This window comes from Hoplias malabaricus, chromosome 6, assembly GCF_029633855.1.
Source record: "Hoplias malabaricus isolate fHopMal1 chromosome 6, fHopMal1.hap1, whole genome shotgun sequence".
In the NCBI taxonomy this organism is placed as follows: domain Eukaryota; kingdom Metazoa; phylum Chordata; class Actinopteri; order Characiformes; family Erythrinidae; genus Hoplias; species Hoplias malabaricus.
This window is the reverse complement of record NC_089805.1, coordinates 33,882,190-33,900,649: the sequence shown is the minus strand read 5'-3', so window position 1 is coordinate 33,900,649 and position 18,460 is coordinate 33,882,190. Positions and strand designations below refer to the sequence as shown.

The following is an 18,460-nucleotide window of genomic DNA, read 5'->3' as shown; positions in this document are numbered from 1 at the left end:
ACACACACAAACAATGTTATTATTATTTACTGGAAGATTTGTTTCTCTAAAACCTGAAACCTGCTATAATATCATTTTACATGTTCATGTGAATTCAGAACACCTACTTTTCTAAAGTATGTCATCATATCTCCTGTCTGCTGTAAGAGGGAGGTAAGACTGAGAGAGGCAGTGTTGCCCAATGACAGTGGGCTCGGCTCACAGTGGGCTGGCCGCACACGCCTTTATAAAACTGCCGGACACATCCTCATCAGGAGCGCGTAGTAAATACTGAAACACCCAGTGAGCACATCTTCAGCAACTGGTCGACTTTAGGGTTTTTTAGTTTTGCCTTTTAGTTCAGCCTTTCACTGGACAATCAAAGCTAAACGGTGAGTAATGAAATCATTCCATACTTAGGCTTAATTCTGAATGCGCTCTGTGATTAATAACTACACGTAAACATCTGTACAGTGTTCGTTTGATGTTCTTATTGTAAGGAACTGTTATAAAACGCCATGTTCTTGAGGCTTCTTGTGGTTTGGTTAACTGGAACCTCTAAATTACTGATTAATGTTGTTTTCTTATCTCACATCCGCCTTTGGGCTAACGTGTTTCTCTTTAAACCACCACAAATGAACAGCACGAGCATGTCCTTGTTTGTTTTATTCTCCACCAGTTTTCCGACACTCTCCGCCCATCCTGCGCTGGGATTGGTCAGTAGTAGTGCTAGTCATTCAAGCAGTCAATGCGTGAGCACATGAAGAAAAAAAGACATTTTAATGGTGACAACAATCCTGTTCCTGACCGACATCTATAACTCTGTCCCACCAGCGGTGTCGAGCGGAATAGTAGTATTGCACTTAAATTAGCACCAACCGATGAAGAAACAAACGCAGTAGGCGATTAAACTTCCAGCCAATCAGACCACAGTGGGCGGGGTTTGTCTTAAAACAGGTGGGATACAAAAATGTGCGCCTGAACTTGTGTTGATAAAAGTTAAGGTGTCTGCGTGTTGTGGCACGTGCGCCATGGCTTCGGCGTGAACAAGGAAAATTTGCTCTTAAACACAACTGAGTGTAAAGGTTTGGACTTCTCCGTTCATGTGACATGTTTTCTTGAATTTCGAAGTGAAAATAAGTTACACATATTCGACAGAGCACGAACTTTACAGAGGCTCTGTACTTATTTTCACTCAGTCTAAACAAAACATGTCATTTGACCAGATTGCTGCATTCAGTGCATACCATATGTTAAAATACGGCGTTTAATATGGTGTTTCAGGTGTTTTAAAATAATGTTAACTGTATTTAATACTTTCTTAACGGAAAAAAGGAATATACCACATTAGCAGGAAATGCCATTAGTAATCCCCTTTAGTTTCTAACCTCATTTCCTGTTTCCACTGAACGAATGTTTTTGGTTTAATGTCTACCTCAGTACATATCTTTTCTGATTTTTGAGCTGGAAGTATGTTGTGGTATAATATTGTTTGATCAGTGTGTTTATACACTGAGCACAATACGGGTTTTTATATTCATTTAAAAGCCCTTATTATGCTCACTGTATGTCTATACACATGTTGACGAAGCCCTTTTTCAGTATGAATCCATAGCCTTCCGTTAGTTAACCACTCGTCTCTCACACTCTCTAACATCCAGATCATTTTAACCTCAGGCTTAAAAGATTTGTATTTTTACAATGCAGTTGTAAATGTGACTCGGATGAAAACAGGGAACCCTCAGTAGAGTTCTGAAGGGTCTTTTAAAAGAGCTTGGTTTTGATGCCCCTCTCAGTCTGAAAATGTAGGTCTACAAAAGCTTAGCTGATTTATTTTTTAGCCCTCTGGATTTGACAGATTAAACGAGTTTCCAAAGATTAGGGCAGCAATCATTGTTTCTGCAGATGCTGAGCTTTCTGGACTTAGCTAGTCTAGTGTCCAGAGATGTCCTTAATTTTACTGCAGTTTGGTAAGTGTTCTCGAAATTAGTCCACACACAGGGACAAGCGAATAGATTTGATGAAGTCAATGCCAGTTTTGTCTGAATCCTCTTTATGCCATGATACAGGATTCCAGGGAATGGCTGGGAAAACAAAATATGCTGAAAAAGTACATCTAAATCTAGATCTTTCATGTGCTTGAATATTCTACTACCTTTTTGCAATGTGCTTTTTGCAATGTTTTACTTATTATTATTATTATTCATTTTTAGTTTTGTGCACATGACGTTTGCCACCATCAGTGTATTCACACATGCATACACTCCTTGGCAGTAAAAACACAGAACATTTAAACAAGAATCGCTGGGTGTATTTATGAAATAATTGGGGTTAATCATGAACCAAGTGCTGGTCCTGTTCTCACGAAGCACAGTGTTTTGATCTTGCTGAGTCTTTTGTGGTGGAACTTTTTTAAATCACCCAGGCAAACAATTAACTAGATGCCTCACATTGCCAACTCTGTGCAGTTTACAGCTCACAGCTGGCAACATTCATCTTTCAGAGCCTGAGGAGCCTGTTTAACCAGGGTGCTACACCTTTCAGTGGTGTTCTTGCAAATATGGTACTTCTGTATAGAACCATGAATTCTCAAAAGCCATATGAATACATACAATTATTTTGCCTGGTTAAAAGGTTTCCTACTGTGAAAATGGTCAAATGGAAAAACAAATGTAAATGGTTTTCGTAAACCTTTAAAAACTGAGTATATAATGTTATGAGTCAAAAGCCCTTTTCAGCACCATATAGCAAGAAGCATGTTTTCTAATAGATTGGTATGTGTATCGTCTTTTAACACACTAAAGTAAATCTAAAGTGAGTTTTAAATAGCACAGAAAATGGTTATATGATTATTACAAGTCAAAAGCCTTTGGTCAATACTAAACACTTTTCATTAAGATCGATTGGGGGGGGGGGCAAATGTTACAGATTTTTACATCATGATGTTTCTATATAAAATTATTCCCTTTCCTAAAAAACACATGAAGGCACTGTTTTTAGGTAAAAACAAATTCATCTTACGTTTGCTTGAATAATTAGTGTTCATCTAAAGTGGAACACCCACATGCTTCCAAACTTGAATTTTTGTGGGATGTGGCACTTCAGCCTCCACAAATGATATAATGAAATACAAGATAATCATGTGTTTCACGCCAACCGCACCAACTACTACTTTTTAGGACTAAATCCTCAGAGTGGATAAAACACAATGTATGTCAAATTCACTTTTCTGCCAAGCGATAAAAGGGTTTGTGTGAAAGGCGTGGAAAATAGGCGTCTGGCAATAGCTGTGTCAGTATCTTCCTGTGTGTGCTGTATCCAGAGCCGACGAGGAGGAAGAGCCTGACTTGTGACCTCTAGAAACCTCTGAGCAAACAAAGAACCTCTTTAAGTTCTCCGTCCATTTACATGCACAGCCACATTTCAGCTGCCAGCTTCAAGACCCTGTAATCTGCAGCATCACTGCCGTTTAACTTCATCATTTCCTGTCTTCTCTTGAGTCTGTTTAGTACAATTTGCTAAAAGTTAACTCTGGAGGTGGCTGAAAGTACAAAGGGCAAATGGATTGATTTTTCCAAAGTGTCTTAAGTTTTGTTCTTGAGTACTTATGCTGGTACCATTATTAGCTGTATTATTCACGCTGTTTGTAAAAAAAAAACAAAAAAAAAACTTTACCTTCCCAAAAAAGAACAAAAGGAAATATGTAACAGACACTTCCTGCTCAGTTGGGACCTGAATAATAAGAGAGATGTAAACAGTCGGAGAGAGGATCCTCCCTCTGCCTTGCCATTTGATACTTCCTTTTATTGCCTCTGGAGGAGTTTGAGACATGGTGCAACAACCGTGATCATAAACTAGACAAACTTTCTTTTGTTCCTAATTTGTATGAATTTGTAATTTCCTCTCTCTCTTATTTATTTTTCAGTTGTCCAAAGACTGAGAATGGAGGAGATCCAGATTGAGTCAAAACCTCTGCTTGTGGAGAAGGACCTCCAGGTGTGTGGTCATTAAAGTTTTGTTTCTGTAGATAGATTTCTGTAAGATTACTTTTCATGTTTTGCCTAAAACCACAACCTGTACCAGTGCATGCATGAGTTACATTGTTATCTTCTTTCCACCCAGGGCCTGAGGGATGCTGTCCAGCAGCTGGAAATAAAGGCAGGTCCAATTTCATGTTGACGTTTTAAACACAATAACACAATGATGTTTTTGCACTTGAGCGTCTATTATGCCTTTAGGCCTTAAAGTAGTTTGTGCTAAGTAAGTCTTAACTGGCGCCATCTAGTGGTGACACTCATCTGATGAATTGTACTATGCACTTCATTACAGCGGGTTGCGATTGTGACACTTCACTGAATGTCGCTGTTTTGTAGTGGGTCTCATTGAATATAAATTTTCCTGAATTAAGTTCATAGTGTGCTGATGCATAAAGAGCCATTCCTAAAGAATATGTTTAGAATGGTTCAGTGGCAGTGACGAGAATCGGAAAACTGAAGCATTTAATACCACTACGAGCTCCTTCACTGGAACTATCTTGAAGCCTAAAACACTAAAACAGTTGTGCAAAAAAGCTTTTTGAGCAGGGCACCGGGTGATTATGGATGGGTAATAAAATATATATATTTATCTTGATCAGTAAAGTGAAATGTCAAAACATTGACAAAACTGTACTTTAAATGAATGCTGATGGATCTGTATCTTCAGACACACACACAAAATAAATGCAGACATTATTAGCTGTTGTTTAGCTGAATATTTTCCATATGTCATTAAGACATCATACTTGATTGGAGGGCCTCATTTCAAAGTCAGGACCCTGGACAAGTCCAGAGTCTAACAGTAGAGCACTGGCATTTTAGCAGAAGAAAAAGGAGAAATGCCTTTACTTGATCCCCAATGGGATCAGATTGCTTCTCTGAATTTGACACATTTGTGGTAGTAAACACACACTAGTGAAGAATTTTTCACACACTAGGGGCAGTGAACACACACAACCAGAGCAGGGGGCTGCTACACACCTCCGTGCCTGGGAAGCAGCTTGAGGGTTAGGTTAGGGTCAGCCATGCTCAAGGGCACTTCAGTCGTGAATGAATTTTCTCCCTCTGGCCTCAAGCTCGCTCTAACCTCAAGACCACGGGTGCCCCATTGTGAATTTTAGTTCACGTTGCTAGTTCAAGCCAAGTGGGTCTTCATTTTATAGATTATGATCACAGAACAATGATCTTCATAACTACAGTATGTCAGAATCCACAAGCAAATTATCAGTCATATAAATTGCATGTCATCACTGGCAGCATCTGTCACTGATTTCCAAAACAATGCCTGCTCTTAGCCCTTTTTTGGTTCTAGTGCTGGGCATGCTTCTTCTGGGATGATTTAGCACAACCTCAGCTCTGCACACCAGTGTCCTGCAGAGGGGTTAGGGATTGGTGATGTGCGGTTATACAGCAGTTTGCTTTCGCGTGATGACCCCCACACAGATTACTCTGGTCATGTTTCCAGGCCATGTGTTGAGTATTTGCATATGTTGACGTGGGCAGCAGAGAGGTGCAACAGCCATCTGCCCAGAACTGGTTTAGGGCTGCTGACACGCCACACGTAAGGCTACTCTGCTTCCTTAAGGGATTAGCACCAATGTGCAGACGACATGTTTGCCTTCACTTTAGCAGCCAAGGAGGAGTGTAAGATTTTAGTTTATCTCCTTGGCTTGTGTTAAATGGGTTAAATGATTTTGTGCTTCTGTTTGATGGAACCCTCACTGGTTTCTGCTCTGTCAGGCTCTTGATCTTTAGCCAAAGCTCTTCCCTCAAGGAATCCTGTTCTTCACAAAAGTGTGCTTGCTCTTACTGAGAATTGTCCGTAGGTCATTGGGTTCACATTTAAATATATTTAAGTTGGAACAGTGTGTGGAATTTAAGGCCAGAGCTGTGTTTGAGAAATGTCAAAGTATTATTGACACTTTTTTTTTTTCTCCCCCTCTTTCGTTTAAGACCTTCCTATAAACAGTGACCATGTTGCTTCAGAGCTCAATATCAGTAAACAAACCAGATGATGAAATCCTGGACCTACTTGTAACACATCACATTGTCTCCACATGAATGATGCTGATTTGACCTAATGGCACGATTGTCAGACCTTATTCAGTATCATCGTGTGTTGGCCTGGCCACACTTTAAACTGACCTTAAAGTTTCCGTTGCTCCAATGCTCCAGTCGTCTGACAATGGCTGATCCAATTTACTGATCTCTATAACTAGAATTAGCTTGTTTTGGTCGGAGCACAATGCATGCTGGGAGCTAGGGGCTTATGAGGGAGAGTGGCAGGAGGGGTATAAAACGTTGCGCACAGATGAAAAGCAGCTAAGCACAGGCTGAAGCTTACCCACAATCGGATCTTACGGAATTACTACACAATTACTGAACTTCAAAGACACACTGTGAAGTTACTAGCACTAACCACACGCTGCAGCCATGGTTCTGGAGGACTCCGAGTCAGAGCCAGTCTTTGAGATTGAAGTTTCTGTGAGTTCTGTGAGTTCTAACTTGGTATTTTTTTATTTGGCCATTTATGGTAATGCTGATTTTTTCTGCTACTGGCAAAATAGCTTTAGATGGCACTTTCGGTAATAAGCCATTGAATTTCATGCATGTTCAGCCAGTCTGGTGTATGTGGATGTGAATATAACTTTTTCAGGCTTTTGTCTGGCATCATTTAATGGCATTAAACATGTCTAATTGTTTGTGATTTAACGTTTTCGGAATGGTTGGAGTAGGCAGTCTTTTAAATGTGTCAAAGATTTGTTCAGTACATGAATTCAACACGATGCACAAGGTTCCTTCAGTCTTAAATGTATTATCTGCTGCCAGTAAAGTATGCACATGGATACATATAAATTATTAAATTAAATTAATGATTAAGGAAATATATATATACACACACTGGTAAATATAATCTACAAAGATGTTTACGGTAGATGCTGATAAATATATTATTGTTGTTGTTGTAATAGGAGCATGATGTGGAGACCCCTTATGGCAGGGTACACTGTACCATGAAAGGTGTTCCTAAAGGAGACCGACCCGTCATTCTCACCCTTCATGACATCGGGCTGAACCGTAAGTGTTGGCCCAAAATCCTCAAATCGCTCTCATGTTCCTAATCTGAAAAAAAGCACAAATATATATTTTATTTATTTACATACTTTCAACAAAACATTTGCTTAACATAGTAACCATTTTGGAGACACCTGCTTGTACAATAATATAGTGTTGTTTCTTACCTGGGGAAAAAAAATCCATGTTTTTTGCTATGTTGCTCTTTTTTTTGAAGACAAGACATGCTTTGACAACTTGTTCAACCATGAGGACATGCAGGAAATCATGCAGCACTTTGCTGTTTGCCATGTGGATGCTCCAGGACAGCAGGAGGGTGCCAACACCTTCTCCACTGGGTGAGCGCTCAGCTGAGCTAAGTTAACCAGTCTATAGCCTTTCACCTTGTACCCGTACTTGCACAAATCTAATCTGGCACAGCACAGAGGTAACCGAGTTCGGTTTGGCAGAATATTCTCTATCAATTATTACCTTTGGCTTAACCCTAATAGTTGACCTCAATCACCTTATTTCAGTGCCAAGGAAACAAACATGTTGTCAGAATGTAGATGGTTCTTTAAACTAGATTTCCTTACTGACTTTAACTGTGACCTAAAATCATTTTTGTGGATTTTTGCATCAGGTACGAATACCCTTCCATGGACCAGCTCTCTGAGACACTTCCTCTGGTCCTCAAACATTTTGGGTAAAGACATATTGCAGTCACTTTTCTCTGATGTTATGGTTTTTTAAGGTTTCTGTTGGTTAACTGGCTTTTGTTTTATGACCCCTTAGTCTTAAGAGTGTGATTGGAATGGGTGTTGGAGCCGGCGCCTATATTCTTGCAAAGTTTGCTGTGAGTTGCCATTTGCTTTGTTCTTAAACACAATTTTTTCTTTAAGAAAAGTTAATCAAATCTAGATTAAAGGGAGCATGTGGATGTTGGCATCGTGGGTGTGTTTTAAGCTGCTGAAGAATTTTCAGAACTGGTTGAACGTCATAGTTCCTCACTGTGTGCAACAGAACATTGTGTGGTACATGATTGTTGTTTACATGCGTCAGAATAATTACAACTTCAGAATTCACACATGCCTTTAGGGAGGATGGTTTGTCTTTTGAGATTTTGACAGAATACATATGTTCCTGTTACAGCTGGATTATCCTACTATGGTAGAGGGTATTGTTCTGATCAACATCAACCCATGTGCTGAGGGATGGATGGACTGGGCAGCTCATAAGGTACTTCTGAATGAATAAGTCTGAACCAAGTATCTAATATCAGTGAGTAGTTGTAGCTGTTGTAAGCTAATGTATTAACTGTATTTCAGATCACCGGCTGGACCCATGCTATGCCCGACATGCTCATCGGCCATCTGTTTGGAAAGGTGAGTCAGCCTCTGCTCTTAATATCGCATAGAATCATGGTCCAATTAAACTCTTTCATTTATAACAATTATTCATTCATTTGATAGAAAATTGTAACAAGGCAAGTGGGAATGAATATTTTAAATGAAGTCTAAAGTTTTAAAAGGTTACAATTGTTGTTTTCCTGCATATAGGAGGAAATTCAGCTGAACCATGACCTGATCGCCACATATCGCCACCACATTTTGAATGACATGAACCAGTTCAACCTACATCTCTTTGTCAAATCCTACAACAGGTGAGTGCAGACATCATCTGCATAAATAAAATATGCCCACAAAAGCCACACACTGATGTGTTCTGTTTCTGCTTTGTAGTCGGAGGGACCTTGAAATTGAGAGGCCTGTTCCCGGTGGAGCCGTCCATGTCCGAACCATCAAGTATGTTTCATAAACTGAGAGGATTGTTCTGAATTTGAGTGTGAATCTGCTACATGTGTCTATTTTTCTTCGTTGTAAATGTCTGGTCTGTTTTCAGGTGCCCCTCTCTCCTAGTGGTTGGAGACAGCTCTCCTGCAGTGGATGCTGTGGTGGGTTTATGTTCACACTCGGAGTGTACTTTATTAACTAAAATGCTAATTCAGTATTATACTGGTATTCACTTTGAGGGGCAGAATTAATGGGGCTACATAAGTGCTACATAAGCCTTTCAGAAGAGTTGACATGAACAAACATTTATAAAGGCTGATGCCAACAAGCTAATGCAGCCCTTAAGAAAACTGACAGTTTTTGGAATACGCTTTTGTAAATGTAGACTTGTATCAGCTGTCATCAAATGATAATCAAGGTTTTGCCTTAAGATTTCCACACTTCAGTAAAAGAACCTTTTAGTAACTCACTGTATGATTTTTGCCAAAGGTGGAGTGCAACACTAAACTGGACCCAACCAAGACCACACTGCTGAAAGTAAGCAAAGTTTTGCCTTTTTTTTGGTACACTTATTTTAGGCTAGCTATTAAATAGGCTGGGTAATGGGCAGGATGGAAAAACAGGAACTGATTAGATTCCAATAGCTCAGCAGCTGGTGACTGATTTACCCAGAGAACACTGAGGCCGGTCTCCTTGTTGAACCCAGGGGCAGAATCCTTCTCTGGCTGACCTACTTTCATCAGCCTCACCCCTATGGCCATGAAGGGAAGCAGATTTATTGTGGCTCAAATGCCCGTTTGTCACTGATAAGTGCTAGGAATAGGCTAGTTAATGGAACACTTTATGATTGAGCCATTTATGTGGTTGGCTGTTGCCATTTCAAGTGTGTGAAATCTGTTTCACTCACTGAGCACTGCAGCATGTGCTGTGGCTGAGATTTTAACCCATTCTTGTTTTTTCCTTCTCCTTTAACAGATGGCTGACTGTGGAGGCTTGCCCCAGGTTGACCAGGTGTGTTGATCGTGTTTACTGCCACTCATTGGCTGGTTTCCTCTAGCTGTGAGATAATCGTTAGGGATGTACAGCAGCTTAAATGGCACACACTGCACAACTCTAATACTCTCCTAAACACCTGCTACTGACAGATGTCTCCTCATTTCACAACACATATTAAGGATTTTTTAATAGACACAGTGTGCTATTCATACTCCAGGGCTGACCCTTTCAATTTTTATCCACAGCCTGGGAAACTGACAGAAGCCTTTAAGTACTTCATCCAGGGCATGGGCTATAGTAAGTATTAATGGCTGCCACTCTTGATTAGTATTATGTGTAATGGGAAATCTGATTTGTAAAGATTACCTTACATTTTGTTGACATTTATTGAAATGACCCTAGTGGTGAAATTGTGCATAGCCTTCATATTGAACTTCTGGAGCCAGGCAATGGTGGACTATACATTTGTACACAGCTGGTCAGATGACATGTTTTGTAATTAGACCAGTGATGTTAAAACCATTGCATGTGACAAGTTTCTTTTCAATGGATATGCTCCCTTCAACATCCAAATTGATTCTAAGATTGAATCCTCTCTGGGGACGTTAAAGTCAAAATATGTAATGTTTACCAAATATCTAATGGTCAAACTCACATAGGTTTTCAGCCCATGGTCAGGAAATGGTGCTTGTTTGTTATTTATATTCCTACTCCTGTCCTCTCTTAGTGCCATCTGCAAGCATGACCCGTCTGGTGCGATCTCGTACAGCCTCTGGCTCCAGTGTCACATCCTTCGATGGCAACCGCAGCCGGTCACACACCAACGAGGGCAGCCGCAGCCGCTCGCATACCAATGAGGGCCGGGCTCGTGCCCACACGGCTGAGAACCAGCGTGGACGCTCCCATACCGATACCATGGACACCTCCGTGGACCAGGCGGTGATGAAATCCACTGAAGTGTCATGTTAGAGCAGCCCCCAAATCCCCTAAACCCCACCACACACTTCCTTTAACCCCTGATCTGTGTGTGCTGCGCTGCCACTAGAACTACTTTTAAAACAAGTGCAGGCCACCAGATTTCAGACCTACACCCAAGCCTCCCCAGTACGCTGTAATAATCCCCTGGTCAGAGTCTGTCGGCATGGGCGTGTTTAAAAGTACCCACTGGCCAGAGATTTTTGGGGATGGTGAAATACACTAGAGAAAGCCAATTTCTCCCTTATTCTGTGGTTCACTCACTCAACTGTTTGAGGGTGGCTTTATTGTTCTTAGGGGCAACGCAGCACAGGGACACTGTGATAGAGGGAAAGTCAGAGTGCTTTGCTCTTAAGGGAGCATACAAGTTTGTACATTTTGTTTTTGTTCATCTCATCTATCATCAATTTAGTTCCTTTGCATTTACTTGACTGTAGTATCACTCACTTCCAGAATGACTGTAAATGGCTGACTTTTATAACAGTTCTATTATTATTTGCTTATTAGTTGTAATACATGATTCATTTTCTGTATATGTTGAAGAGACTGCAATGAGTGATGACAAGAATAGGTTGGTTACTGGGAAGCATTTTTCTACAATGCTACCCTACCTTTTAAAATTAATGGACACGCACAGACTACTTTCCTTTTCATTTATCTCTGTGGGATTGCCCTGCATTTTGGGGTTATATTTGTAACCCAATGATTGTTGTTCTTTAACATGATTTTTTTTTTTTTTTTTTTTTAATCAATGATTAATGATCAAATGATTGTAAGCAGTACATTCAGAGCATTCCATGAGAGGTGATGCCTATTGTTCTTTAAAATGAAACAAACAATAAACCTGTAGGGTCTGTATCTGTATGCTGAGTATTTGGAAAACTGATTTATGCACCATTAATATTGTGAACCTTAATCATTTCTATGCAATTAAGCACAACAGAACAAAACGTGCCATGGAATCCACTGCTTGGAATTAATTTTTTTTTTCTTTTTTTTTTTCCCTGTGGTGGTTTTGAAAGAGCAAAGGGAGAGATAGTAATGCAGCTACTCCTGTACTACTTGCACTACAGTAAAGACCTGCAGGCTTTTTAGGATACCTAGCTTTGTAAAGATGCACAAAGACCCACTGCAGAGCACAGTATACATTTTTAATGGGATAACAGTTTGTATTTATTTAAAAAAGAAAATAAAAAAAAACAATGAAACTCTGCTTGTTGTTGTTCAACTGGTTTCTTGTCCAAATGTCTCTGTCCATAAATAAATGACAAGTCCACCTGAAAACATGCATATATGAAAGTTAAAATGGCCATTCACTCACCCTGATGCCTGTGACCTGTTTTAAAGAACACAACAAAACAGGTCATTACATCAAACCAAGACATATGTTACATTTCTTCTTTACACACTCATAAGTTAATGTTCAAATTCTATTTTTTTTTTTTTACAAATTGAACACAATTTATACAAATGTGCAAATTTGTCAGGTGTTCTTTTGGTCAAAAGCAGAAACCAATTAGACATATTTTAGGAAAGGAAAAATCTTTATGGAAATAAAGATATTAGAAAACAGGTCTAAATTATAAAGTATATTCCATTTCTTTCCAATAGGAAAAAGTCAAAGGTCTCATGAGAGAAAAATGTAGAGTATTTTAAGGTATAAATATATTTAATATAAAAATCCTCATTAATAATAAACAGAAAAAAAATCTGAGGTGTTGCTGGAGTCACATTAAAAGGTTGTTGTTGGATTTAGACTAAGTTTCAGAGTCTTCAAACTTACTCTTAGGATACAATAAAGCTTAAAGAGACATATGTAGGAACAGAAACAATAATCATGTATGAATCTTTCTGCTTACATAAGGTGTTATGAGGTTTTTATGTGTATAAAAAGTACAAGATATCAGTTTTTATGCTCACTAAATTCATAAATTAATTTATAGACTCACTGTGTCACATGGGCATTACCTCCCATTATGGTCATTTTTCTGAAATGGGACAATTAAAAAAAAAAGTGATACTGTGTCCTCAATTCATAACTTCTCGGTTTTCATAGTACTGTTCTAGATCAGTGAAGATGTCGTTGGGGTTCTTGCAGCTGAGGTTGCAGAAACAGGCGTTAATCCACATGACCTGCCAAGTTGCTACTCCTCCATTAGAGCACTGGAACTCCACCTGTATGGTTTTGGACTTGTATGGAATGCAGCAGCGCTCGTCTGTGCAGACTCCACAGAACTTGGGCCTATAGCTCTTCCTACTGATGCAGCCCGAAATGGTGAAATGGGTTGGGTGCTCCTCCCTGTAGATGTTCAGGCACTTCTTCCCAGGCTTGGGGAGAAATTCAGAGACAATTATTGGCTATAATAAGTTTTATAAATTTACATACCTTTTAAATCCCTGAACAAATGGGTTTATGCTCCCCGCAAAAGGGCAGAGGTGAGGTGTTTATGTTTAGAATAGTTTTAGTATAGAATCTGACACAGCCAGGCCACTAGGCATCAGTATATGAAATGTTGTGAACTGCTCTATTAAAGTGAAGAGTATGTCTACCTTAATGTGCTGTGTGATATCCACCTCACAGGGTCTAATATTGCAGAGCCTCCTCTCCTTGATCATGCGGCACTGCTTGTTGGCGTTAGTGATTCGTAAAGACACCCCTCGTCCACAGGTTTTAGAGCAGGGGCTCCAGGAGGTGGTCTGGGTCACACAGTTCTGCTGCCAGTTGTCTTTTCCACTAGAGAGTGCTGGCAGAAAGACAAATAATGATTTTCTTTCTGTTCCAACATATAATAATAATAATAATAATAATAATAATAACTAAATTAAAATAAACAATAACGTTTAAAATGTACAAAAATGTTTTCAAAATGGCTCTAGCTGTGGCTGTGACTTTTTGTAAAAGAAACACCAACACATCCATTTAATTAAAATGAGGGAATGAGAAGGTTATACCACAGTCATAGAGTTGACAGTTGGAAATGTACTTAAAATATCAATTTAATGTGCCTCTTGCTTTTTAAAAAACTATTTAGCATGCTATGCTACACACCATCAGAAGCAGTAATAAGCTGTTTACGTTGTACCTGCCATGGCATGGCGTGGAGCAGTCTTGCGCCCCCTCCTGGACTCATCACATATCCATTGCTCACAGCACTGTCCTGGGATCTTGATCTTGCGAGGACTCTGGCACCATACCCTTGGCGGCTGGGATTCATTACACAGTGGCACACAGCCAATGGCCCCGTTCACACACAGACACTGGTATTTACAGCTGGGCTGAAAACTCTGACCAGTGCGATAGATTACACCGTTGTGTTCGCAGCCCGAGCCAAGCAGATCTGAAGGTTAGTTAGCAAAAAAGTCATTTCTGAGAAGGTGTTAATTAAAGTAACTTTGCCTATGACAATATGCAGACATGCATTCTTGACAGACAAGATATAAACAGCTTTTGAAAGGGCCCAGTTATTATTCTTGTCTATGTTCACAAACATTTTTATAATCTATAGTTCTCATAGAATTAAACAGGGTGTACCCTGCACCTAATTTAAAAACCAGTTCATTCTGAAACCCCTCATAACTTTGACCTAAAATTAGAGCGCTAAACTTCTGAATAAGTGTGAAAATAGTAATATTTGTGTGTTTTTTTGACATCACAAAAACTGCTCTTTAAAGACAAGCTGTTTCTGCAGCTTAGGACTGAAATTTTAAAAGGCACAATTTGTAGAAACCCTGCATAATTATAAAAAATTATAATCATACTTTTTTTTCTGAAAATTTAAAAAATAATAATAATAATAAAAAAAACCCTGCTAACTACCCACTGGTTTTGTTTCTGTTTGTGCATATGCTTTCCAGCTTAATTCACCTCTTTAATCTTTAGCTAATCCTAGAACACAGTGTTAATGTGATTATTGGAGGCTGGAGAACAAGGACATGTTTTAGTGCAGGGGACACTTACATGCACACAGTCCTTTTTCGTACCTCGGCATGTCTGAGCTGTAGTCACAGTAGAGGCCACGGTGGTGGTCACAGTTTTCTGCCTCATTGCACTCCTCCCCAAACTGCTTTGCACAGGTTTTACAGCAGTCGCAGCCATCTGTGATGAGGCTGACCCCTGGGGGACAGCTTGGGGGGATCTTAGGACATATACATGGCCACTTGCAGTACTGAGTACGGTTGTATGGCTCAGCAGTAGTGGTCTCTGGTACAGACTGCATCATGGTGGAGTTCTGGGATACGGCCTGTTGGAAAAGCACATAGAATTACTTTAGTGAAAGTCAAAATATCATGTTCAAAAAAGCATGTAACAAAACATGCAGAGCAGACAGAGGAGCACAGTCACTAATCATAAACCTGCACCCACATGTTAATAAAGCTGATCAAATGTAAATCAGTGTAGAAAAATGCAGGGCATGTAAGGTTATGTATAGATAGATGTATTAAAGTTGTAAGGAAGTATACAAAGTCTCCAAACAACAGGATATTCCAGGCAGAGGTTTATCAATTGTGCAAGAACAGTGCTTTGATGTCATTACAATTACTTTCTTGATTCTATACTCATTTATCAGCTCAACTTTCCTCAACATATATATCACAAAACGACCAGTTAACCTATTTTTAACCTCCGTGTTTATAGTAATATTCCTTACAAAATACATTTTAAGCCAAAAACGTTCCTTTAAAGCATAGTAAGATATCTCAGCCAACAGTTAGGTTTAATGTCATAGTTTCATTTAATTTGCTATGAATGGGATTTTACACATATGAAATGCTTCAGAAGTCTTGTTCCTACCTCCATCATTGTGAACAATTCTGACTCTGCTGACATCTTGAATTAATTATGAAGGAACTATGAAAAATTGTGTAATTCGACTAAATTAACTGGAAAACTGACCTGTGGATTTTTCACATTTTTCTTGTTTTGGCATTTGACAGCTGCTGATGGTCTAAGCATGTAAAAGAGCATTGTACTTTAAAGATTAAAGCTCTTGATCAAATTTAAAATTAAACACTTCTGACATGAACATCAAGATATTTGCTGAAGATTAATTGAAGAGAAATAAAAGCCCTCTTAATCATCTTATGAATGCTTTGTATTTTCCCTTAAGCATGTTCTTGGAGCCTATCTGTCACTTTGGAGACTTTTGGGTATTTGCAGGAGTTGAAGGTTATGGTCATTAATAATGCTGCTGTGCAGTTTTACGATACTACAGATGATACATGAAGGGTCATTCCTTCGGGGGATTGGTTTGGATTACTGCTGTTAAACACAATTATTTCAAAGACAAGAAATACTCTCAGATTTATGAACTCTTCTTTTGTGCAGAGCAAACTAAAAGCAATTAATTTCACAATCTCAAATATTTCCTTTCCCCACTCTGACAGGCTTCTTATAGTAATCACTGGTATCATACTTTTAGGTAAACAAAACATTGATACATATGAATACAAAAACACAGAGCCTCTTAAAATTTATATCTGTGACCTTGCTCAAACACAGCATCTAGTACAACTCTGTCATATGTGACACTAGCAAATCCTGTGTTTACTTGTGTAGGCATTTTATTACTGAACCCCTACTGAACTAATTTTCATTGGTCAATCTACACATATTTCTAATGTTTTATTTTACATTCATTGTGAAACTAAATTCATGCCCTTAACATGTCACCATTTCATCACAGAGTGAAAACCAAAGTAGAATGAGTTCCTGTTTTGAGTCTTGGTTCCTCTCAAGGTTTTCTTCATCATGTCCTGAAGGATTTTTTAATGCTGCTGTTGTCTAACTTTGGGCTAGGACCTGGAAATCTATAAAGCTGCTCTGTGAACACACCAGTGAAAAGTGCTATACACAAACTTAATCTTAATAGAGACATTAAAAAATGGAGGGAGTACGGATTGGGCAAGTTCTCTCACTCATGCAATTTAGCCTGATTTCAGATATGACCTCTACATTCCTGAAATGTCCTTCTCTGTCTCTGTGTGAAATATCAATGTTTCTGATGGGTTCTGGCCCCAGGCCTCTGTGACCTCTGACCTCTTCCTGCCAGGCTGAGATGACCTTTTGAAACGATAGACAAAAACCAAAGCTACCAGTTTTTGCGGTCTTCAATATCAAAAGAAGCTGAGATTTTTATGATGACTTACATTTAACGTTTTAAAACATACTTCTGAGAACTGGAACTCAAAAGTGATATTCAGTCTTAGTGTTATAAAGAGAAACCTCCACTAGACGGCAGCATAGTCCCTAAGATTGCTTCACCAAATTCCTCAAATACGTCGAACGTAATGTAATTTAATGGTGAATAACTTATCTTTTATAAAATGACGCTTATAACAAAATAAAGGCAGAATACGAAGAGTATAGGTTTTTATTAATTCTGCCCAGTACCAGAAGTTACTGTATAAAGAAATACATACGAGAGAGAGTGAGAGATGCTGCTTAAGAGGCATAATTATTACATAACCTTACATTAAAGAAACGCAGAGGAACTTTTGCACAATACACAGCTTTACACAATACACACTGCTTCCCCATCACATTTAGAACGATATCTTTATGCGATTAAAAAAAGTTACAACTTTAAAACATTTCTGTTGTTTTGACATTCAGCTTTTTTCAGTTTGTTAAGTCTTATTTTGCTCATTAAAATGTCTTTTTGAATTTTTGTGCAAACTGAAATCTTCGATAAACGTTTAAAGTTTAAAGTGCTTGCATCAATCCTGCATTTACACTGAACTGATTACAATCACGCACTAGTAACTGACTTTAGGGTTAAAACCAGGCCACTAATAATTTGTATGTTTTCTGCAATAGAGCAAAACCCAACAGCAGTTATTTCCTACCTGGTGTAATCCGACATGAACCAGAAGGCACAGCAGCAGCCCCCTCATCACTGATCCTGAGAGCCAGATTCATCGAGTCCAGAATCAGAGGCTGGTTCAATGTGTTCTCTATCAGGTCCCATTCATTCTACAGACTCACAGGCCTCTACACTGCTACTGTACACTACTGCTCTCCCTCTTTCCCTCTCCTCACTTCTCCTCCTGCTCCACCTGTTTGGGTTTGACGACCCCCATGACGTCACAGTCTCAGGCATGTCCAGTGTTGTCTTTCTTTTTTCCGGTGTTTTCACAGGCCCCGCCCTTTCCACACCGGACTGGCCAGTAGTTTCCCGCCCTCTGCGGATTTGACAGACAGTCGGAACTTTATTTGGAAATTTCCGTGTTTTCAGCTCGAAAGCAACTGTGGATTGTAATCACACAGAACCCAGGTTTTATTTAACTGCTATTCATGTAAATTTACAGTTCTTCAATGTTGGAAAAGATGAAAGGCCATGCTGCCTCCAAGTGCTCTCTTATAAATTCATATCACAATATTGAATTTGTGCTAAAATGGTTTGAAGCAAGTCGGCTGCAAAATAAATCATGCTTTTTAATTTACTTTGGTATTTGTTCTTATTATTTATGCAGGTAAAATATAAAAAGTTGGACTGCACATTTTATGAGTCATTTACAATTCACTGTGAGACCACTCTAACATCAGTTTAGCATTAGCTTAAAATAACAGTAATACAAGTAAAGGTAAAATCCTTTTGAAAATTGAAGGTTGGAGGAACTTGTGAA

General features: G+C 39.1%; 2 protein-coding genes across 6 annotated transcripts; one reads left to right on the top strand and one right to left on the bottom strand.

Moving 5' to 3' along the window:
- The first annotated feature begins 240 nt into the window (after positions 1–240).
- On the top strand, positions 241–12,015 carry ndrg1a (N-myc downstream regulated 1a). Of its 2 annotated transcripts, none has more exons than XM_066673620.1 (16): positions 241–371; positions 3,905–3,975; positions 4,102–4,137; positions 6,989–7,094; positions 7,309–7,429; positions 7,714–7,776; positions 7,866–7,926; positions 8,223–8,309; positions 8,399–8,455; positions 8,630–8,733; positions 8,813–8,875; positions 8,973–9,024; positions 9,353–9,400; positions 9,839–9,874; positions 10,105–10,156; positions 10,587–12,015. In XM_066673620.1, the coding sequence occupies exons 2-16, from the start codon at positions 3,922–3,924 to the stop codon at positions 10,826–10,828; spliced, it is 1,182 nt and encodes a 393-aa protein (XP_066529717.1). In that variant the 5' UTR covers positions 241–371; positions 3,905–3,921; the 3' UTR covers positions 10,829–12,015. The 2 variants fall into 2 exon arrangements, with proteins under 2 accessions (XP_066529717.1, XP_066529718.1); XM_066673621.1 differs by lacking the exon at positions 241–371 and adding an exon at positions 988–1,064.
- Positions 11,991–17,893, bottom strand: ccn4a (cellular communication network factor 4a). Of its 4 annotated transcripts, XR_010803619.1 has the most exons (6): positions 17,681–17,893; positions 14,793–15,075; positions 13,918–14,172; positions 13,385–13,578; positions 12,784–13,162; positions 11,991–12,111 (listed from the first exon to the last, which is right to left on the bottom strand). XR_010803619.1 is itself a non-coding variant. In XM_066673623.1 (5 exons), exons 1-5 carry the CDS (start codon positions 17,726–17,728, stop codon positions 12,863–12,865), a joined length of 1,080 nt encoding a protein of 359 aa, XP_066529720.1. In that variant the 5' UTR covers positions 17,729–17,893; the 3' UTR covers positions 12,041–12,862. The 4 variants fall into 4 exon arrangements, 3 of the variants coding, with proteins under 3 accessions (XP_066529720.1, XP_066529721.1, XP_066529722.1); XM_066673623.1 differs by having other exon boundaries at positions 12,041–13,162; XM_066673624.1 differs by having other exon boundaries at positions 12,041–13,162; positions 13,409–13,578.
- Positions 17,894–18,460: the final 567 nt, after the last annotated feature.

What these genes read in the sequence shown, in the direction of transcription:
- ndrg1a (XM_066673620.1), top strand. Translation starts at nt 3,922, where the DNA reads ATGGAGGAGATCCAGATTGAGTCAAAACCTCTGCTTGTGGAGAAGGAC. An exon ending in TCATGACATCGGGCTGAACC is followed by an intron (nt 7,095 to 7,308) that starts GTAAGTGTTGGC and finishes TTTTTTTTGAAG; the next exon opens with ACAAGACATGCTTTGACAAC. An exon ending in TTTGTCAAATCCTACAACAG is followed by an intron (nt 8,734 to 8,812) that starts GTGAGTGCAGAC and finishes TCTGCTTTGTAG; the next exon opens with TCGGAGGGACCTTGAAATTG.
- ccn4a (XM_066673623.1), bottom strand. Translation starts at nt 17,728, where the DNA reads ATGAGGGGGCTGCTGCTGTGCCTTCTGGTTCATGTCGGATTACACCAG. An exon ending in TTCATGTCGGATTACACCAG is followed by an intron (nt 15,076 to 17,680) that starts GTAGGAAATAAC and finishes CTTTTCCAACAG; the next exon opens with GCCGTATCCCAGAACTCCAC. An exon ending in CGAAAAAGGACTGTGTGCAT is followed by an intron (nt 14,173 to 14,792) that starts GTAAGTGTCCCC and finishes ACTAACCTTCAG; the next exon opens with ATCTGCTTGGCTCGGGCTGC.